The sequence below is a fragment of the Pyrus communis genome, chromosome 1 (genome assembly GCF_963583255.1).
Source record: "Pyrus communis chromosome 1, drPyrComm1.1, whole genome shotgun sequence".
NCBI lineage: Eukaryota > Viridiplantae > Streptophyta > Magnoliopsida > Rosales > Rosaceae > Pyrus > Pyrus communis.
Window position 1 is genome coordinate 28930632 of NC_084803.1, and position 23330 is coordinate 28953961.

At 40.1% G+C, this 23330-nt stretch overlaps 1 protein-coding gene across 1 annotated transcript; it reads left to right on the top strand.

Annotated features, from left to right (window-relative positions):
* Window positions 1-1044: 1044 nt before the first annotated feature.
* Window positions 1045-17994, top strand: LOC137725733 (hyphally-regulated protein-like). Its single transcript, XM_068464508.1, has 3 exons — window positions 1045-1505; window positions 1650-1844; window positions 17820-17994. Exons 1-3 carry the CDS (start codon window positions 1045-1047, stop codon window positions 17992-17994), a joined length of 831 nt encoding a protein of 276 aa, XP_068320609.1.
* Window positions 17995-23330: the final 5336 nt, after the last annotated feature.

The following is a 23330-nucleotide window of genomic DNA, read 5'->3' on the forward strand; positions in this document are numbered from 1 at the left end:
GGGAAGTATACAGGTTTTACGGCGAGGGGTTAGATTGTATTTTGCTAAAGAGTTTTCAAAGAACTTTGTTTTTGCCCACTCACGCTTTTGTTTTTGCGCCCCTCCAGGTTCTAGTGGTCTAGCAAGTTCGGTGGTTTATCCCAGAGGGCGTCCCGGCATTTCTGACAGACATTCACCATTGTAGGGTCACCTTCGGGTGTAAATATGTCGTATCTTTTCCTTTTGGACTGTTGTAGACTTGCTCTGAATTGTGTCTCACATACACTAGTACTTTGTATGCTATTAGGTTTTTAATTATTAGTACTTTTATATTACTATCTTAATCGCTTCCGCACGCGCACATGGCTACGTCACCTTCGTGTGACGGCCAGCATGCCCTGATCTCGGTCGGGGTGTGTCAGCTTGGTATCAGAGCCTAGGTTTGGCAGTCCTGTGTCTTTGTGAGTATTCTAATAGTTGGTGTCTTCTGTCAGAATCATGCCGCCTCGTCGGGAACCACGTCGCTCAGATGAGTCTAGTTTCCCTGATCTTACTCAGTTGGGGGAAGTGATTGCTACAGCCCTTCAAACAGTGATGCGCCCTCCCCAGAGGACTCCTCTGGAAACTATGTATAACCTGAAGTTGGATAAGTTTAAAGGTAATGAGGGTCACGAAGGCGCAGAACGTTGGTTAGAACACATAGAGAAGACTTTTCGTGTGTTGCATAACCAGGGGAACCTTCCTATGGAACGGTGGGTTGAGACGACCTCTTGGTTCCTGGAGATGGAGTCTGCAGCTTGGTGGGAGCAAGAACTTCGTAGGTTGACTCCAGCTCAGAGGACCGATTGGAATGTTTTCAAGGATGTATTTCAGAGGAGATTTGTACCCCCTGAGTATATTGACCGTAAGAAACAGGAATTCACTGAGTTGAAACAACGAAAGATGACGGCTAACGAGTATTATCGTAAGTTTACTGATTTGTCTCGTTACTATCCTGATGTCGCTGGTAATCCGGCGGAGATGCTTCGTCGTTTTCGCTTGGGCACTAGAAAAAGATGGCGTTCTATGGCCACTACGACTCACTGTGAGTCCTACCAGGATTTCTACGAGATACTGTTGAGGATAGAGGACTCAGAGAATATGTCAAGTGACAGTGACGAAGAGAAAAACGGCAATCAGAAGAAAGACGACAAAGGAAAAGGTCAAACATCACTTGGGCCTCGCCAAACTCAGAACTTTAAAAGGGGTGGTGCTAGTTCGAGTTCGTCTAGTGGTGGTTTCAGTGCCTCTGGACAAGGACGTGGAGGTAGGTTTTATGGAGGTGCTCGAGGCCAGAGACAAGGTGATGGTGGCCGAAACCGAATCCCATTTTGCCGTAGATGTAATAACCGACATTTCGGCGAGTGCAGACGTGGCAGCGGTGTTTGTTTCACATGTGGACAGATGGGACATATAGCTGTGAATTGTCCCCAGGGTCAGCAGCAGAAGCCGCAACAGACCTTTATGCCGCCACCTGCACCGATTCGGCAAATCCAGGGTCCGAGTATTTATGGTCAAGCAGGTAGAGGTGGTGCCTATCACTATCAGGGTGATGTTGTTCCCTATGCTCCGGGACCGTATCAGTACCCCCAGGACCCGTATTCACAAAGTGGTTATCCCCCGTATCCCAGCAACTACATGCCGTATCCTCCAGCTCCAACGAGTGGTTCTCAGTGGTACCAAGGAGGACAGTATCAACAGGGTGAGAATGCCACTAGTAGTGCAGGGTCTTCAAGACAGATGGGTCAATCCAGTCAGGGACGTGGAGCTCAAGGTCGCGGTGTTCAAGCGAACAGAGGTCGCGGCGGACGACAGCAGGGCCAGGGGCGTATTCACAATATTTCCCTGCAAGATGCTCAGAACAACCCGGACTTGATAATTGATAGGAGCATATTCATGCGACTTAAATGGCTTGTTCTCGTGCATTTACGTTATGTTTCTCTAGTTATTTTAGTCCTTTATGCTTCTTTTCTGTGTTTTCAGGTTCTAAGGGCAAGGTATGCAAAAGGATGCCTTTTGGAGCAAATTAGAGATTGGAATGGATATCATATGCTTGGAGCCAAGAGGATGGACGAAATTAAAGACTTGAAGTAGGAAAGTTAAATCCTAAAAGACCTCATGTTTAAGCATCATTGAAGACTCCTACGCATTTTAGAACACAAAAACAACATTCCTTGCAACCTTAGGACATTGTCGTGTGTTTCCTTGTGTCTCCCTTCCTTGCCATGCAAGGAAGGGCTTTGTTCCCTATTTTAAACACTTAAAGCATTCATTTATCATATCATTCACTTATCACTTCCATTCACTTATCACTTATCACTTCCATTCACTTATCACTTATCACTTCCATTCACTTATCACTTATCACTTCCATTCACTTATCACTCACCACATATCATTCATTTATCACCACATATCATTCATTTATCACTTAACATATCATTCATTTATCACTTAACATATCATACACTTATCATAATCATTCACTTATCACTTATCATAATCATTCACTTATTCTTTCATCATTCAACCACCAATTCAACACATGCATTTCAAACCTTTCAACACCCTTTAATCATCTCCCTTTAAGTTATGATTTTATTTCCTAACCCTACATGCATTATTTATTAGCATCTTCACATGCATTCACACACACTTCACACAAACAAACAACTCAAAACCGTGAGCTCCCATTCCCTTATGCCATTTTCAGATTTCCACCCACTAACCTAGTCATCAACACATGCATTCCCTTCACATTCACCCACATGCACTCCCACTCTTTAATCATATGCACTCCCATCATAATTCCACCACCAATTCAGCCACAAAACATTATCATTGCACCACATTCAACCACTCCACATCCCTCACCAAGAAATCATTCAACACATGCATCCATAATCAATTCTTTGCCATGCAATCACATGCATTTCCCTTGACATTTTCAGCCATCACACTTCATCATTACACCACCATTCACTCTTTAACCCACACACACTTCACACAAACAACATTCACATGCATTCACATGCATTTCCAACACAAAACACAATCAAAACCGTGGCCACCTTTGCATTTCAGGATTCCCATTTGCATTTTCAGATTTCCAGCTTTCCCTTTTATTTTCCAGCTTTCATTCTTCATCATTGCAGCCATTCCACATGCAATTCTCCATCATTCCTCCACACAAACACCTTAAACAAATAGCCATATACATCTCCACTCCTCCTATAAATACCCTTGCATTCCCATCATTCAAAACATCTCATTCACAACACAACACCCCTCAAACACTCCCATTCTTTCCTTAGCCGTGAGTCCCCCCTCCCTACTAATCCAAACACCAACCATCTTTCCATTTCCATCACTCCTCACTCCATTCCACACTTCCATTCCCCCAAACCAACTATCCTTAGACCTTATGCTACAACAACGAGGAAGAGAAGAGGACCTAAACGTTCATACAATTCAAGTTTGAGTTGTTGGAATGTTTAGGTGATTCTTTGATTTCAATGTTTCATTTTAATTCTCTTTGTTTTGTACGTATAAGGAATGGAAGAGAAGAGTGCCTAAACGTTCATACAATTCAAGTTTGAGTTGTTGGAATGTTTAGGTGTTTCTTTGATTTCAATGTTATGAAGAACTAATCCCCCTTTAGCTAGGGGGTAATTCGAAATAAATGTTTATGCTTGCATTTTGATTTGATTACTTCTAATTGCGTTTCATAAGTTGTGAATTCAATTTGTTTAACTATTTGATTGATAACCTATTTATGTATGTTTATTGAGAGTGCACGCTTAATTTTCATTCATGAATATGACGCTAGAATATAAGTGAGTTTCACCTAATCGCGTTATGAACTTATATTCACAAGTAGTGGAGGTTGCTTATAAACAATCGCGTTAAACGAATTCTTGGCATAAGTTTCATGCGTATTCCATAGTAACGAATGCCTCGTCAACACTTATAGTTTTCAAAGAACTTAATGATTCTTGCTTGTATCTCTATTATGCAATTCATGTAGGGAACTTGTGGGGAATGCTTTGGGTTGTCGTATGCAATCATCCAATTCATTAACTTAAGGAAAACTTGACGGTTAATTTAAGCGGACCTAATTAACCCGGGGTGATGAGTTTCATAATTTATTGAAATGCAATTGGAAATCTTTTTATTATGCAAGTGTAACATGTGTGGAGAAGAACCCCTTAGCTAGCCATACCATCCATTCATTTCCGTCAATTTCATATTTACAATTTGTTTTCTTTACAATCTATCCATTTTAGTTTAAATTCGTCCAAAATCAATCCCCCCATATTTTGTTTAAAGTCTTAGTCTTAATCTTTCTTATTTTTAATTTTGAATTCTTCGAGTTTAGTATAGCATTTTAGTTTGTGTTTTTAAAAGCATTTTGAGTCTTTTGATTTGTTTTAGTGTTTTAAAGTTTAGTTTTACATTCTTTGAGTCTAGTTTAGTGTTTTATATTATGTTTTTACGTTTTTAAGTCAAATCCAAGTGATTAACAATCCCTCCTAATCCCCGGTCCAGAACGATCCCTACTTATACTTATACTACAATTGTCAAAAAGAGGGTTTAATTTGTGTGCGTATAAATCTCGCATCAATAATGGGTACGTTAAACATTCTTGGTTATTTTGCTAGAGTCTTAATTGATTGTGGAGCTACACATTCCGTTATTTCTCATACATTTGCTCAAGTAACGCAACCTCGCCCCACACCTCTAGGGTACGATTTAGAATTCGCTATGCCTAGAGGAGAGAGATGTGTTGTAGATCGTATATACCCAGGATGTCCAGTGATAGTAGAGGGTGTTGTTATGTCCGCTGATCTTATCCCGTTAGATATTGTCGATTTTGATGTGATTTTGGGCAACGATTGGTTGCACTTCTATCGTGCCAACATTGATTGTTACGGGAAAGTAGTTACGTTTCACCGTCCTGGATTACCTGAGGTTACTTTTGTGGGTGAGCAAAGTGGAGTAAGACATGGTGTTATTTCGGCTTTGCGAGCAAAGAAGTTGTTGACTAAAGGTTGTCAGGGGTATCTAGCTCATGTGGTGCTAGAGGAGGCCGTTCCTAACAGAATTGAGGATGTGAGAGTGGTTAGACACTTCCCTGATGTTTTTCCTGAAGATTTACCTGGTTTACCCCCAGATCGAAATGTGGAGTTCAATGTTGAGTTGCTTCCAGGTACAAATCCTATTTCTTTAACTCCTTATCGTATGGCTCCTGCTGAGTTAAGGGAATTGAAAGTGCAGTTACAGGAATTAGTGGATAAGGGATTTATTCAGCCTAGTACTTCACCTTGGGGCGCTCCAGTGTTGTTTGTGAAAAAGAAAGATGGGACTTTGAGGCTGTGTATCGACTACAGACAATTGAATCGGGTGACGATTAAAAACCGTTATCCATTGCCTCGTATCGACGATTTGTTTGATCAGCTGAGAGGTGCTTGTGTATTTTCTAAGATAGACTTGAGGTCTGGGTACTATCAGCTGAAGATTAGTAGGGATGATGTTCCTAAGACGGCGTTCAGGACTCGTTACGGTCATTACGAGTTTTTGGTTATGCCGTTTGGGTTGACGAATGCACCAGCAGCTTTTATGGATTTAATGAACCGGGTATTTCAACCTTACCTGGATAGATTTGTTATTGTCTTCATTGACGATATTCTGGTGTATTCTAAGTCAAAAGCGGAGCATGTTCGACATCTTACTTTGGTGTTGAAGAGGTTGAGGGAACACCAATTGTATGCTAAGTTTGGCGCCGTTGCCGGGGATTAGCAACTTTGCTAATCCCTTGGTTCTTTTCTTTTTTTTTGTTTAGTTGTTTTCGTTTTAGTTTCTAAACTTAGTGTTGTTTTCTTTGTTTGTTGTTACTTTTGATATTTGATTTAGTTCTCTTTCTTTGATTTTAGGTACTAGAGAAGTAAGATATGGATTTTGCTAGCATTCAAGCTCAATTGGCAAATCTTACTTCTAAATTGTCGCCGTATGCCGAAAGGACCACAATGCAGAGTGTCCCTACATTTGGTGCTTCATATAGGCAAGGATTTCAAGCCAATCAATGTCCACAAAGAGATTGGAGGGATCATTCAAACGAAATATGGGGGGAAGATCAACAAGTTCAACGTGAAGCATATTGGCAACCATATGAGGAGTTCTATTCAAGACCTATGCAGCCACCACAACCTCCCCCACAACAATTCCAATCAAGTTCAAGTATGTCCATGGATAATGATAAAAATTTTCAATTACTAAACTCTTTGACGCAGGACGAACAAAATCAAGACAAGAAGTTGGGTAAATTGGACGAGCAATTTGGGCAGATTATGGAGTTCATGAAACAAATTCAAGAGCAAAGTGAACTTTCCAACTCAACTATTGAAAACTCGAGGTTGGAGCTTTGGGAAGTGCTATCACTTTGGGAAGTGCTATGGAGGTTGGAGCTGACCTAAAAATGTCCAAACATAGCCTAGAAGTGGATGAAGAGCTGCTAATTGAGGAGGAGGAAGAAGACATGCACACGGCAAGGGTAGAACAACCCTTGCCGCAGCCCCCTAAGCCCTCTAAACCACCCACCACCAGTAAGGACGTCCCAATTCCATGTTATTCTGACGTTATTCCACCCAATGTCCCTTTTCCTAGCAGGTTTTTGATTCCCAACCAAGAAGAGAGTAAAAAGGACATCGTGGAAGCCTTCCCAAAGGTGCAAAATGCTATTCAAATTCTTGGTGCAACACAGCAAGTTTTAGATGGTGTTGAATTCTTCAAAGGACTTTGTACACCAAGAAGAATGATTCAAGAGAAGGTAGTGGCTGGAGAAGATGTAGAAGGCATCAAAGAGGACATATTTGAAACCACAATTCCCAAGGAAGTTGGATTTTATGACACGGGACAAGTCATAACTTTCGAAGGGGTGTTTATTCTGGAGTTCATTTTGGAGCACACAGGTAAGCCGCCTCCCCGAATTTCAATTTTCTTTTATACTAACATGTGGTTAATGATTCAGGCACCCAATCTGGAATTTAAACTATTACCGGATCATTTCAAGTATCACCGCCCATTCAAAGATAAATTCCATGCCGTTTGATTTTATTTATGTAAAAAAAAAAAAAAAAAAAAAAAAAAAAAAAAAGAAAGATACTAAACATAGAGAAAGGTGGAGCTTCACAAAGGTTGTTTGCGTGAAGCCCCACTACGAGGAGCAGAAGTGGAAGGCATAGAAGCGGGAGGCATCGGTGCAGAAGGCGTAGGAACAGAAGGCATCGGAGCAGAAGGCATCGGAGCGGGAGACATCGAAGATAGAGCATTCCAGGCCTCAATACTTGGCCAAGCGCTGGATGAGCCAGGAAAAAGGTGCCTCTGGAGGAAAGACGAAAACCTTTGACGGTCACTGTGAATCCGACCTTCAGACTCTTGCAGCTCATCAAGCTTCCTCTTCATCCCCGACGAATAGTTATTTGCAAGCACATGCAAACTTCTATTCTCGTACTTAAGCTGCTGGATCTCTTGCTTAAGTCTTTCCACCTCTGCCATCAACGATTCCACCTGACGGGAGCGGGCAAGCAGGCGTAGGCCCATGTTGGACACAGAGCTCGCACACTGAACACTAAGTGCGAGGGACTCTTGAACGGCCAACTCATCGGACCGTCCTGACAGCAGCCTACTATCTTTTGGAGTGAGGAGGTTTTTAGCTACTATTGTAGCTGTTGTGGCGTCCTGCATCACAGAGTCTTCACCTGAAAGAGGACCGTTAGAAGATAAAAAAGAAGGGCGCCATACATTACCTTGACGGGGCGCAACCGGATCGCTGCTGAGACTCAAATCTAAGCTAAGGTTCGATGAGTTTGCCATTTTTTTCAAAAGTGTTCAAAGAGAAGGGGTGGATGGAGTTAAAAATTTCACAAAGGGCCGGAGTCGAGTTTCAGGAATGGGAAATCTTCAGAGTGTGTATGTTGGCGGTGATCGATAGCTCTATAAAATGCCAAGGCGACGCGTCCACTGATTCAAAGAGCCGGATTTTCCGGCGTAAGTTAGGCGACGCTCCCTCGGCTTTTCAGAAAACGCGTTCAACTTTGTCAAAAGATTTCTGACAAAGCTGAAAACACGTGGAGGCCATCATCGCAACTACACGTCTTTAGCCGACAAGCGCAAAGTTCGACGACGCTTTCTCTGCTTTTCAGAAAACGCGTGCAGCTTTGTCAAAAGGAGCCGCATCTGCACTACCACGTGTCGTTCAGAAAGCGAAGGGGCGTCGTTCAGAAATCGAAGGGGCGCCTGCTCAGAAATCGAAGAGGCGTCGTTCAGATATCGAAGAGACATTTGTCGACAAGGGTAAAAGAACAGTACCACCACTTGATATTATTTCTATATATGTCGACCTTCGTCTTTTATGGCAAGGCAAACCTGAAGAAAATGCCCAACTCTCCCTCACCTCTGAGGGCGCACTCCCAACAAAGCCTCTTGAAATACTCAATTTTTTCTCCCCCAAAGAAGATACCAGAAACCTGGAGTACAAATGAAGCAGAAGGAAACGGTCGATCAAAGCATGTGGAGACAACCACAACAAATACATGTGCTGCTTCATTCGCCGTTTCTTCAAAAGCAAAGGTATCTCATATCATCAAGGTCTAAAGCAAAAGTATCTCATATCATGCTCTTTCCCTGTCCTTTTCTTTGTCCTTGTTCTTACTCGCATGGCAAAGTGAAAGAAGCAATCAGCCGGCACTTGGAGTCAGTCTTCCGATCTGGAGCCAACTGCCTGGAATCTGTTCCTGATTGCTTACCTAGCGTTGCTCTCGAGTAGTCATCTTCAACGGTTGATACACTTCCGGAGAAGGGACCACTTCTGCAAAGGGGAGCGAGTAAGGCAAGTGAAAATGATACATTGAAGCATGTGGAGACAAACATAGGCTGAGTTATCCTCCAACCCTTTTCAATACGAATTGGAAAGATTGAACAAAGAAACAGACCAAAGGATAAGCTCAGACCTTCGGGGGAGACCAAATGAACCATCCTGCTGCCCAGTTCAAGAAGTAGCACAAAGGAAAATCAACGATGGGCAGAAACCAGTTCAAGAGTAAGCCTGTGGAATCACAAAGATCAAAAGCCTCAATGCAATTACCAAGGAGAAGATGGAATTTACACTCTATAACCAGATTTGCGTCTCTAAACTCTTCTCTTTGTTAATTACATTATGCCATGTTTAGTATGTTTAAGTGCTTTTTGTGTATTTACTTATGCTTTGTGTGAATCTATGCTTAAAACATTGAGGACAATGTTTGATTTAAGTGTGGGGGGGGGTAACTAAGTATATTTGATGCAAATTCGTTGGATTTTATCACCTATCACTTCACATGTTGTTTCTCACTGTTTTAAAACTGTTTTAGTGTGTTTTGTCTTAAAAATTCGAAAATCCCATAAAAATTTGAAAAATTGTTTTGAAAAACCCAAAAAGAGTTGTTTTAAAGTTGTTTTTGTGTGTGTGTTTGTGTCTTAGGGAACCTTCCAACACAATGATAAGGATTTGGTTTATAATTGCATGACGGTTAGAAAGAGTTATTAACATAGAGAAAAGTTTGATTTACTCTTGGTATATGCTTGGTTATGGTTATAATGTATGACTTCACATGCAATCATAAAAGAAAAAAAAAATTCGTTTTTGTAACATGCTTGAAGGAAGGAACTCAAACAAACGCTACAACCCTGAGAGACTTGAGCCTATAACGTTCTTTGGAGAGTATAATCTGTGATTTCTTGTTTTCTAAAATCGTTGCATGATCTCATTATTCTTTGCTTGGTTACTACTTAGAAGGCGTTTCATCATATAGTTCCAAATGCTAGAACTCATGCCCATTTCATTCAAAGCATGTTATTGATTTGCATAACATATATCAAGATGAAGTTGTGTAGTTGCCACCATAGCCAAATAGCCTCGCTTCCCATATTTTGTATATGTTGTAAGTTTTACCCCCGTTGAGCCATGTTAACCCATGTTCTTTGTTTACCCACTTTATCTTCACCTAACCTAGAATATGACCGTCCTTACCCTTGTTCTTAAAAGATAGTGAGCATGACTTAATTGAATTCCTTTTGAGTTACATTATGAAAGAAAATAAGTGTGGGGGAGAGAATGTTTAAGTGTTTTTGTTTTGAGATTCAAAAAAAAAAAAAAAAAAAAAAAAAAAAAAAGAGAGAAAAGAATAAGTGATTGAAGAAAGGTTCCAAAACACCAATTCTGGGCGTAAATTGTCTAAATTCTCCCTTTTTGTTCAAAAGTTGAGTTTTCATTCAAAAGTGAATTCTAAGTTGATTAAAATGCTTTGCTCACTATTTCTTTAAGAACCTTTGTTTTCCATATCCCTTCTTTATCCACATACCCCAAGCCCCGTTACAACCCTTGACTTCTATCTTGAGTGTTGTGTATTTCAATTTGTGGAGTTTGAACTTGGTATGAGCTTATGGTGTCACTGGTTCTCGCGTCTAAGTAGTAGCATTCCATTCATGAGATCATATCTAAACTTGATTATTAACTCCAGAATTTGCGTTCTTTGTGATACATATATGTGAGTGTCGTTTTCATGTTTACATCAATCTTCTCACATATGACTAGATTAGGGTGTGTAGTTAGAAAATCTGAGTAAAAATTGAGTGCATATCTTGAAAGGAATTGAGCAAATTCTCTAAGGCATGTTACTACATTCAAAACATGGTTTTAAATGCTTAATTGTGAACTAGTATATGGTGACTATGATTAAGAATGTACTTCAATGTGAAGATGACTAAAATCTGTGAGAATGATGATTTTTAACTTGTCATGTGCATTGGAAATCCCTAAGACGGTTGTTGGAAGGTTTAGGTTGTGTTTTACGTGTTTAGTGTCATTTTGTTTATTTGTTTTTATTCTGTTTTGCTCGAGGACTAGCAAAAGCTAAGTGTGGGGGTATTTGATAGGAGCATATTCATGCGACTTAAATGGCTTGTTCTCGTGCATTTACGTTATGTTTCTCTAGTTATTTTAGTCCTTTATGCTTCTTTTCTGTGTTTTCAGGTTCTAAGGGCAAGGTATGCAAAAGGATGCCTTTTGGAGCAAATTAGAGATTGGAATGGATATCATATGCTTGGAGCCAAGAGGATGGACGAAATTAAAGACTTGAAGTAGGAAAGTTAAATCCTAAAAGACCTCATGTTTAAGCATCATTGAAGACTCCTACGCATTTTAGAACACAAAAACAACATTCCTTGCAACCTTAGGACATTGTCGTGTGTTTCCTTGTGTCTCCCTTCCTTGCCATGCAAGGAAGGGCTTTGTTCCCTATTTTAAACACTTAAAGCATTCATTTATCATATCATTCACTTATCACTTCCATTCACTTATCACTTATCACTTCCATTCACTTATCACTTATCACTTCCATTCACTTATCACTTATCACTTCCATTCACTTATCACTCACCACATATCATTCATTTATCACCACATATCATTCATTTATCACTTAACATATCATTCATTTATCACTTAACATATCATACACTTATCATAATCATTCACTTATCACTTATCATAATCATTCACTTATTCTTTCATCATTCAACCACCAATTCAACACATGCATTTCAAACCTTTCAACACCCTTTAATCATCTCCCTTTAAGTTATGATTTTATTTCCTAACCCTACATGCATTATTTATTAGCATCTTCACATGCATTCACACACACTTCACACAAACAAACAACTCAAAACCGTGAGCTCCCATTCCCTTATGCCATTTTCAGATTTCCACCCACTAACCTAGTCATCAACACATGCATTCCCTTCACATTCACCCACATGCACTCCCACTCTTTAATCATATGCACTCCCATCATAATTCCACCACCAATTCAGCCACAAAACATTATCATTGCACCACATTCAACCACTCCACATCCCTCACCAAGAAATCATTCAACACATGCATCCATAATCAATTCTTTGCCATGCAATCACATGCATTTCCCTTGACATTTTCAGCCATCACACTTCATCATTACACCACCATTCACTCTTTAACCCACACACACTTCACACAAACAACATTCACATGCATTCACATGCATTTCCAACACAAAACACAATCAAAACCGTGGCCACCTTTGCATTTCAGGATTCCCATTTGCATTTTCAGATTTCCAGCTTTCCCTTTTATTTTCCAGCTTTCATTCTTCATCATTGCAGCCATTCCACATGCAATTCTCCATCATTCCTCCACACAAACACCTTAAACAAATAGCCATATACATCTCCACTCCTCCTATAAATACCCTTGCATTCCCATCATTCAAAACATCTCATTCACAACACAACACCCCTCAAACACTCCCATTCTTTCCTTAGCCGTGAGTCCCCCCTCCCTACTAATCCAAACACCAACCATCTTTCCATTTCCATCACTCCTCACTCCATTCCACACTTCCATTCCCCCAAACCAACTATCCTTAGACCTTATGCTACAACAACGAGGAAGAGAAGAGGACCTAAACGTTCATACAATTCAAGTTTGAGTTGTTGGAATGTTTAGGTGATTCTTTGATTTCAATGTTTCATTTTAATTCTCTTTGTTTTGTACGTATAAGGAATGGAAGAGAAGAGTGCCTAAACGTTCATACAATTCAAGTTTGAGTTGTTGGAATGTTTAGGTGTTTCTTTGATTTCAATGTTATGAAGAACTAATCCCCCTTTAGCTAGGGGGTAATTCGAAATAAATGTTTATGCTTGCATTTTGATTTGATTACTTCTAATTGCGTTTCATAAGTTGTGAATTCAATTTGTTTAACTATTTGATTGATAACCTATTTATGTATGTTTATTGAGAGTGCACGCTTAATTTTCATTCATGAATATGACGCTAGAATATAAGTGAGTTTCACCTAATCGCGTTATGAACTTATATTCACAAGTAGTGGAGGTTGCTTATAAACAATCGCGTTAAACGAATTCTTGGCATAAGTTTCATGCGTATTCCATAGTAACGAATGCCTCGTCAACACTTATAGTTTTCAAAGAACTTAATGATTCTTGCTTGTATCTCTATTATGCAATTCATGTAGGGAACTTGTGGGGAATGCTTTGGGTTGTCGTATGCAATCATCCAATTCATTAACTTAAGGAAAACTTGACGGTTAATTTAAGCGGACCTAATTAACCCGGGGTGATGAGTTTCATAATTTATTGAAATGCAATTGGAAATCTTTTTATTATGCAAGTGTAACATGTGTGGAGAAGAACCCCTTAGCTAGCCATACCATCCATTCATTTCCGTCAATTTCATATTTACAATTTGTTTTCTTTACAATCTATCCATTTTAGTTTAAATTCGTCCAAAATCAATCCCCCCATATTTTGTTTAAAGTCTTAGTCTTAATCTTTCTTATTTTTAATTTTGAATTCTTCGAGTTTAGTATAGCATTTTAGTTTGTGTTTTTAAAAGCATTTTGAGTCTTTTGATTTGTTTTAGTGTTTTAAAGTTTAGTTTTACATTCTTTGAGTCTAGTTTAGTGTTTTATATTATGTTTTTACGTTTTTAAGTCAAATCCAAGTGATTAACAATCCCTCCTAATCCCCGGTCCAGAACGATCCCTACTTATACTTATACTACAATTGTCAAAAAGAGGGTTTAATTTGTGTGCGTATAAATCTCGCATCAATAATGGGTACGTTAAACATTCTTGGTTATTTTGCTAGAGTCTTAATTGATTGTGGAGCTACACATTCCGTTATTTCTCATACATTTGCTCAAGTAACGCAACCTCGCCCCACACCTCTAGGGTACGATTTAGAATTCGCTATGCCTAGAGGAGAGAGATGTGTTGTAGATCGTATATACCCAGGATGTCCAGTGATAGTAGAGGGTGTTGTTATGTCCGCTGATCTTATCCCGTTAGATATTGTCGATTTTGATGTGATTTTGGGCAACGATTGGTTGCACTTCTATCGTGCCAACATTGATTGTTACGGGAAAGTAGTTACGTTTCACCGTCCTGGATTACCTGAGGTTACTTTTGTGGGTGAGCAAAGTGGAGTAAGACATGGTGTTATTTCGGCTTTGCGAGCAAAGAAGTTGTTGACTAAAGGTTGTCAGGGGTATCTAGCTCATGTGGTGCTAGAGGAGGCCGTTCCTAGCAGAATTGAGGATGTGAGAGTGGTTAGACACTTCCCTGATGTTTTTCCTGAAGATTTACCTGGTTTACCCCCAGATCGAAATGTGGAGTTCAATGTTGAGTTGCTTCCAGGTACAAATCCTATTTCTTTAACTCCTTATCGTATGGCTCCTGCTGAGTTAAGGGAATTGAAAGTGCAGTTACAGGAATTAGTGGATAAGGGATTTATTCAGCCTAGTACTTCACCTTGGGGCGCTCCAGTGTTGTTTGTGAAAAAGAAAGATGGGACTTTGAGGCTGTGTATCGACTACAGACAATTGAATCGGGTGACGATTAAAAACCGTTATCCATTGCCTCGTATCGACGATTTGTTTGATCAGCTGAGAGGTGCTTGTGTATTTTCTAAGATAGACTTGAGGTCTGGGTACTATCAGCTGAAGATTAGTAGGGATGATGTTCCTAAGACGGCGTTCAGGACTCGTTACGGTCATTACGAGTTTTTGGTTATGCCGTTTGGGTTGACGAATGCACCAGCAGCTTTTATGGATTTAAGGAACCGGGTATTTCAACCTTACCTGGATAGATTTGTTATTGTCTTCATTGACGATATTCTGGTGTATTCTAAGTCAAAAGCGGAGCATGTTCGACATCTTACTTTGGTGTTGAAGAGGTTGAGGGAACACCAATTGTATGCTAAGTTTAGCAAGTGCCAGTTCTGGTTAGATCAAGTCGCGTTTTTGGGGCACATCATTTCTGCTCAAGGTATTCTTGTTGATCCTCAGAAGGTTGCAGCTGTGGAGAGTTGGGAGCAACCACGAACCGTCACTGAGGTGAGAAGTTTCATTGGTTTGGCGGGATATTATCGGAGATTCGTTAAGGATTTTTCGGTGATTGCCTTGCCACTGACGAGGTTAACAAGGAAAGATGTTAAGTTTGAGTGGAATGATAAGTGTGAGCAAAGTTTCCAGCAGTTGAAGCATTGTCTTACTAATGGACCTGTGTTGGCACTCCCGGACGATAGTGGTGATTTTGAGGTTTATAGTGATGCTTCTTTGAATGGTCTGGGATGTGTATTGATGCAGCATGGTAGGGTGATTGCTTATGCTTCGCGACAGTTGAAAACCCATGAGATGAATTACCCTACACATGATTTGGAGTTGGCTGCTATTATCTTTGCGTTGAAGTTGTGGAGACACTATCTTTACGGAGAGAAGTGCAGGATCTTCACAGATCACAAGAGTCTTCAGTATCTTTTCACCCAGAAGGAACTTAATCTTCGTCAACGGAGGTGGTTGGAGTTGCTCAGCGATTACGATTGCACGATTGATTATCACCCTGGTCGTGCGAACGTAGTAGCCGATGCACTTAGCAGGAAGCCACATGGCCGTATCAATGCGTTGTACGCTAGTCGTATTCCTCTTTTGGTGGACTTGCGTGCTACAGGAGTAAGGTTAGAAGCAGAAGATCGAGAAGTGGCATTACTTGCTAATTTTCAAGTTAGGCCAATCTTGGTTGATCGGGTGCTTGAAGCTCAGGTAGCTGATGAACAGATTCAAGAATTAATTCGAGCTCGAGATCAAGGAAGGAGGCGAGATCTCAGAGTTCGTGATTCTGATGGCATGTTGATGTTAGAGGGTAGAATGTTCGTGCCTAGTAATGTGGAGTTGAAGAAGGAAATTCTTGATGAAGCACATATCTCGGCTTATGCCATGCACCCAGGGGCAACTAAAATGTATCATACTATTCGACCATTTTACTATTGGCCGGGTATAAAAAGGGAGATAGCTGAGTATGTGAGCAGTTGTGCTGTGTGTCAGCAGGTTAAAGCAGAAAGAAAGAAGCCGTTTGGATTGTTGCAACCGCTTCCCGTTCCAGAGTGGAAATGGGAAAATATCACTATGGATTTTGTGTACAAGTTGCCGCGTACACATAATGGTTTTGATGGCATTTGGGTGATCGTTGATCGACTCACTAAGACGGCACATTTCATTCCAGTGAGAGAGAAGTACTCTTTGAGCCGGTTAGCGGAGTTGTTTATCTAAAAGGTTGTGAAGTACCATGGTGTCCCTGTAAGTATTGTCTCGGATCGTGATCCACGATTCACATCGAAGTTTTGGGTAGCTTTTCAAGAAGCTTTGGGTACGAGACTACTCTACAGTACGGCATATCATCCACAGACGGACGGACAGTCCGAGAGAACTATTCAGACCTTAGAAGATATGCTGCGAGCATCAGTGCTACAATTCAGTGATGCTTGGCACCAGCGGTTAGATTTGATGGAATTTGCTTACAACAACAGTTTCCATTCGAGCATTGGCATGGCGCCATTCGAAGCTTTGTATGGTAGATCTTGTCGCACTCCGTTATGTTGGTCAGAGGTTGGCGAAAGAGTCTTAGTAGGTCCGGAGATTGTCGAGGAGACTACTCAGAATGTTCAGGTAATTAGGTCTAACCTGAAAGCAGCTCAAGACAGGCAGAAAAGTTTAGCAGATCGACATGCTACGGACAGAACGTATGAGGTCGGAGATTGGGTATTTCTGAAGCTTTCACCATGGAAAGGTGTTGTGCGATTTGGAAAGAAGGGAAAGTTGAGCCCCAGGTACATCGGACCGTATGTAGTCACAGAAAGAGTTGGTGAGGTAGCTTACAGGTTGGAGTTACCTCCAGAGTTGGCTAAAGTGCATAACGTTTTTCACGTGTCTATGCTCCGACATTACGTTGCTGATCCATTGCATGTGATACCTCCTCAACCGCTAGAGATAAATCCAGATTTGACGTACGACGAGGAACCGTTAACGATCTTAGATTGGAAAGAGAAGGTTCTGAGGAACAAAACGGTGAATTTGGTGAAAGTTCTGTGGAGGAATCACTCGGTTGAAGAAGCGACATGGGAGACAGAAAATAGAATGAGGGACTTGTATCCTAGATTGTTCTTTGACCAGTAAGGGTGTATTTTGGTTGTTTTGAATTTCGGGACGAAATTCTATTAAGCAGGGTAGGTTGTAACATCCCGTCCCGAAACTAACGAGACGTACATTTAAAATGACAATTTTACCCTAATTTGTTTGTGTACGTTAAGTGTTGTGTAGTGTGGTGTTGTAGGACCACACACACACTCACACCTCACCCTCACTTTCCCGGGATTCCCTCCCTCATTCCCTCACTCTTTGTCTCTCTGTCTCTGTCTCAGTCTCTCTCTCTCTCTCCCCGAATCCATCTTCTTCTTCTTCCTTCTGCAAACTTACGGACCACACACAAACACACTCAAAACATCAACCATCGAGGAAACAAATTGCACCATTGAACTCGTGAGGTTGTGAGGAGCACAACCAAACCAATTCCAGGTAAGAAAACTACCATTTTCACGTCGTTTCGAAGTGGTCCGAATTATGCACTGTTCATGCAAACCTAATCTAGCTTGTTTTAGGAGATTCTAAGCTTGTAGTTGTGTTTGTGAAGTTCCCAGGAGCTTGGGAGTAGTTCGTTGGACGAGTTTGGACGTCGGGAAGGCTAGGTTCGAAGTTGGCCGAGTTTTGGAGATTTGGACAGGTATAATCTCGACATTTTAGGCCTTAAAACTTGTTGGATCATGTTCTACTAGTTTTAAGGTTCATTTTGGTGCAAGAAACGTGGAAAAAGGTGGAAAAACGAGAGAGATATAGTGAGTTGCAGGTTTTCCGGCGACGGTGCCGGCGACGGCGACGGCGCCGGCGACGGCGACGGCGCCGGCGTCGGGGTTAGACTGAAGAAGGAGACGGAATATTCCGTCAAAGTTGACGGAATATTCCTGACGCCGTTAACGGCGTCCGGTTAAGTCTAACGGAATATTCCGTTAGTTGACGGAATATTCCTGACGGCGTCAGCTGACGCCGTCAGTGTGCAGTGCACGTGGGCCGCACGTGGGGGCGCGTAGGTCCGTGCGTGTTCAGGCGCGTGGGGGCGCGTGCGTGGTCCAAAATTTTTTCTAAAAATATGTGTGTGATCCTGAGGTTGTGTAGATCACATTGGTATATTCAATTGTCCATTTTGAGCAATGTATGAGAAGTTACTACGAGAAGTTGCTTAGGTGCTTTTAAATTAATGTTTTCGTAACTTTGTCGCGTATAGGTGATTCGTTTTCCGAAGACGAGCGTACACACTCGAGGCAGGGGGGCTACGACCCTTCTAATTATCAGTGAGTGGGCTTTTGTTTTCCGTATATACCTATATACATATTAATTCCCAGAAATTAAATAGAAAAGGTTATATGTTTTATGCCATGCATCATTTGAATATTGTCTACGCATAATCGCATGTATTAGTATTGGCATATATATATATACATGTGTGTTTGGTGCTGTGGACGCACAGGTAAGTGCCAGGTAAGTGGTATTCATGTGTGTATTTCAATAGTAGTTGAAATGTTTAGAGAGCTCATATCTGCACCCCCGGTGTTAGTGCTCCCGCCCAGAGAGGGGCAGAGTCCTTCACGTGTATGTTCACCAGCACCACACGCTCGCCTTGGATCCAAGTTAGGTGCAAGCCTTGTCGTGCAGACCACATTAGGTGGCTCCGACTCGTAGGTGACCCGCGATTATTTGCACAGTCTTCACGTGATCGTTGCACTAGAGCGTATATATTACACCCAGTCTTGTCGTACAGACCACGTTAGGTGGCTCCGACTTGTGTGCAGATTCAGATGTTGAGTTGAGATTAGAGCTCTATATGCAGCGGTACATGTCACGTTAGGTGACTCCCGGCTGCCAGATTATATGTTCTTGATGTGAATTACGCTTGAGCATTTATATTTGATTATGAGATTATGTTGTGGCATATTATGGAGCATGAATGGCATATCATGGAGCATGATTGACATATCTATACATACGTATATATGTTCATTTTCTGGGAAGTATACAGGTTTTACGGCGAGGGGTTAGATTGTATTTTGCTAAAGAGTTTTCAAAGAACTTTGTTTTTGCCCACTCACGCTTTTGTTTTTGCGCCCCTCCAGGTTCTAGTGGTCTAGCAAGTTCGGTGGTTTATCCCAGAGGGCGTCCCGGCATTTCTGACAGACATTCACCATTGTAGGGTCACCTTCGGGTGTAAATATGTCGTATCTTTTCCTTTTGGACTGTTGTAGACTTGCTCTGAATTGTGTCTCACATACACTAGTACTTTGTATGCTATTAGGTTTTTAATTATTAGTACTTTTATATTACTATCTTAATCGCTTTCGCACGCGCACATGGCTACGTCACCTTCGTGTGACGGGCAGCATGCCCTGATCTCGGTCGGGGTGTGTCAGTGCCCATCACACCATAATTCCATCCATTCGATCCATATTTCAGCCATCAATCCATTGCATCCATAATCCCCAAAACTCACCTTAGACCTTGTACTACAACAACGAGGAAGAGAAGAGTGCCTAAACGTTCATACAATTCAAGTTTGAGTTGTTGGAATGTTTAGGTGTTTCTTTGATTTCAATGTTTAAATTCAATTCTCTTTCTTTTGTACGTATGAGGAATGGAAGAGAAGAGTGCCTAAACGTTCATACAATTCAAGTTTGAGTTGTTGGAATGTTTAGGTGTTTCTTTGATTTCAAAGTTATGAGGAACTAAACCCCCCCTTGGCTAGGGGGGGATTCGAAATATATGTTTATGCTTACATTTTGATTTGATTACTTCTAATTGCGTTTCATAAGTTGTGGATTCAATTTGTTTAACCGTTTGATTGATAACTTATTTATGTATGTTTATTGAGAATGCGCGCTTAATTTTCATGCATGAATATGACGCTAGAATATAAGTGAGTTTCACCTAATAGTTACGAACTTATATTCGCAAGTAGTAGAGGTTGCTTATAAACAATCGCGTTAAACGAATTCTTGGCATAAGTTTCATGCGTATTCCATAGTAACGAATGCCTCGTCGATGTTTATGATTTCCGTTGAACTTAATGATCTTTGTTGAATGTCTCTATCATGCGTATTCCATAGTTAGGGACTTTGATTAGGAATAATTTGGTTGTAATGCGTATTCCATTCAATCCAATGAATCTAGGGAAATCTGAAAGTTAATTTAAGCGGACCTAATTAACTTGGAGCGTTGAGAAGTCATGGTTTATAGAAATGCAATTGGAAATCGTTTTATTATGCAAGTGTAACATGTATGGAGATGAACCCCTTAGCTATTCTATCATCCATTCATTCCATTTCATCAATTTCATATTTACATTCTGTCTAGTTTATTAACTTGTTTCGTTAATTCAATTTTCGTCAAATCCTAAATCCCCCTTTACTTTAATGTCCAATTTAGTTAGAAAGTGTATTAGTTTGTGTTTATAAGTGTTTTGATTCAATTTGTTTCACAAATTCGTCCAAATTCACCAAAGTGCTCAAAACTGCCCAGAAAGTGTTTTTAAGGCAGTTTTGAGTGTTTTGGGTGATGTTTGAGTCTTTTGGTTTGTTTTAGTGTTTCAAGCATTTAGTTTCGCATTCTTTGAGTCTAGTTTAGTGTTTTAAACTTTATTTTACGTTTTTGAGTCAGTTTCCAAGTGATTTGCAATCCCTCCTAATCCCCGGTTAAGAACGATCCCTACTTACATACTTACTACAATTGACAAAAAGAGGGTTTAATTTGTGTGCGTATAAATCTCGCATCAGTTTCCACAAGTATGGATCATCCCAAACATAAAATCTAGCATCCTTTTTAAGTTTATCACATTGGAATTTGTTTAGGGTGCTAGGTGATGCGAGAATTATACGCACACAAATTAAACCCTCTTTTTGACAATTGTAGTAATGATGTAAGTAGGGATCGTTCTGGACCGGGGATTAGGAGGGATTGTTAATCACTTGGAAACTGACTCAAAAACGTAAAATAACAATATGAAACACTATACTAGACTCAAAGAATGCAAAACTAAACTTTAAAACACTAAAACAAACGAAAAGACTCAAACATCACCCAAAACACTCAAAACTGCCTTAAAATCACTTTCTGGGCAGTTTTGAGCACTTTGGTGAATCTGGACGAAATTGGGAAATAAATTTAATCAAAACTCTTATAAACACAAACTAAATGTATTTCTAACTAATCTAACACTTTAAAATAAATGGGGGATTGGTTTTGGATGAATTTAAACTAAAACAGAAACTTGGAATTAAAACAGATTCTAAAAACGAAATTAATGAAATAGAATGATGAAAAACTAGTTAGAGGGTTCCTTATTGATGCGAGATTTACTTGACACTCAAATTAAACCCTCGTTTGACAATTGTAGTAGAATGGATAAGTGAGGGATCGTTCTAGACCGGGGATTAGGAGGGCTTGCTAAAACCTTCTAAATTGACTTAAAAACATAAAAACTAAATTAAAATACTCTTAACAAGACTACTATGACTCAGAATGGCTTTGAAAAACTCAAATTGTCTAAAACAATCAAATTGACTCAAATAGAAGCTAGAACTTGATTTAGACGAATTTGCAATTGTTTATGACTCCAAAAGCTTAAAGATACAAAAATAAAACAAATACGAATGATTAAGACTTAACAAAATAGGGGGGGGGGGAATTGTGGTTGGACGATATTAAATTAAAAAGACAGAATATAATTAAAGGCAAAATGTAAATATGAATGTGATAAAAATATGGATGATGGAATAGCCAAGGGGTTCTTCTCCACACATGTTACACTTGCAAACAAAATTGATTCTCAGTTGGTCTTTCGATAAGTTGTGAAACTGAATGCTCCAAGTTAATTAGATCCGCTTAGATTAACTTTCAGATTTCCCTAAATTCGTTGGATTGAATGGAATACGCATTACAACCAAATTATTCTTAATCAAAGTCCCTAACTATGGAATACGCATGATAGAGACATTTAACCAAGATCATTAAGTTCAACGGAAATCATAAACATCGACGAGGCATTCGTTACTATGGAATACGCATGAAACTTATGCCAAGAATTCGTTTAACGCGATTGTTTATAAGCAACCTCTACTACTTGTGAATATAAGTTCATAACGATTAGGTGAAATTCACTTATATTCTAGCGTCATATTTATGCATGAAAATTAAGCTTGCAATCTCAATGAACATACATAAATAAGTTATCAATCAAACAGTTAAACGAATTGAATCCACAACTTATGAAATTCCAACCAAACGTAATCAATTCAAAATGCAAATATAAACATAGTTTCGAATCACCCCCTAGCTAAAGGGGGTTTAGTTCCTCATAACTTTGAAATCAAAGAAACACCTAAACATTCCAACAACTCAAACGTGAATTGTATGAACGTTTAGGCACTCTTCTCTTCCCTTCTCATACGTACAAAACAAAGAGAATTAAATTTAAACTTTGAAATCAAAGAAACACCTAAACATTCCAACAACTCAAACTTGAATTGTATGAACGTTTAAGCACTCTTTTCTTCCTCGTTGTTGTAGCACAAAGTCTAAGGTGAGCTTAAGGGCTTTAGGTGTATGTGGAATGGAGTAGGGAGTGGTTGGAGATGGAAGAATGAAGAGAAAATATGCAGAAAATGAAGTGGGACTCACGGCAATGGAATGGTATTTGTGTTGTGTGAAGTGTTGTGATGTGAGAAATGGAGAGATTTGAATGGGGAATGAATGAATGCAAATGAATGAAGTGTGTGTGGTTTATATAGGGAGAGAGTGGGTGAGAATGTGGCTGCAATGCATGTGAAAATCAGCTAGGAAAGTGGGTGGAAAGCTGGAATTGCACAAGGGAAATGCTGGAAAGGCAAGGGAACCCACGGCATGGAGGTTTTGGTGCATGTGTTTGGTGAAATTGTTTGTTGGGAGAAGCTTTGTGAATTAGGTGGATTGTAAGTGGGTTATGATGATGAAAGCATGTGGAATTGCAAGGAGGAAAGGTGCAGAAAATGGAGGGATACACGGCAAGAATGGAAGTGTTTGGTGATGTATGCAATGATGAAGAGTGAATAAAAAATGCATGTAGGGTTAGCTAGGTTGGCTTTGTTTGAGTGCATGTGTTTGGTGGGAACAAAGGGGGAAGCACGGCATGTGTGTGAATGTGATGGCTAAGGTGAATTATATGTGGAATAAAGATGGAGAAGGTGGTGTAATGATGCATGGTTGTAGTTTAAGGTGTTGAATATGGATTTGCATGGCCTTT

Coding starts and splice junctions, on each gene's coding strand:
- LOC137725733 (XM_068464508.1), top strand. CDS start 1,045: ATGGCCACTACGACTCACTGTGAGTCCTACCAGGATTTCTACGAGATA. Junction 1,506..1,649: donor CCGCCACCTGCACCGATTCG/GCAAATCCAGGG, acceptor CCCGTATCCCAG/CAACTACATGCCGTATCCTC. Junction 1,845..17,819: donor GGACGACAGCAGGGCCAGGG/GCGTATTCACAA, acceptor ACGTGGAAAAAG/GTGGAAAAACGAGAGAGATA.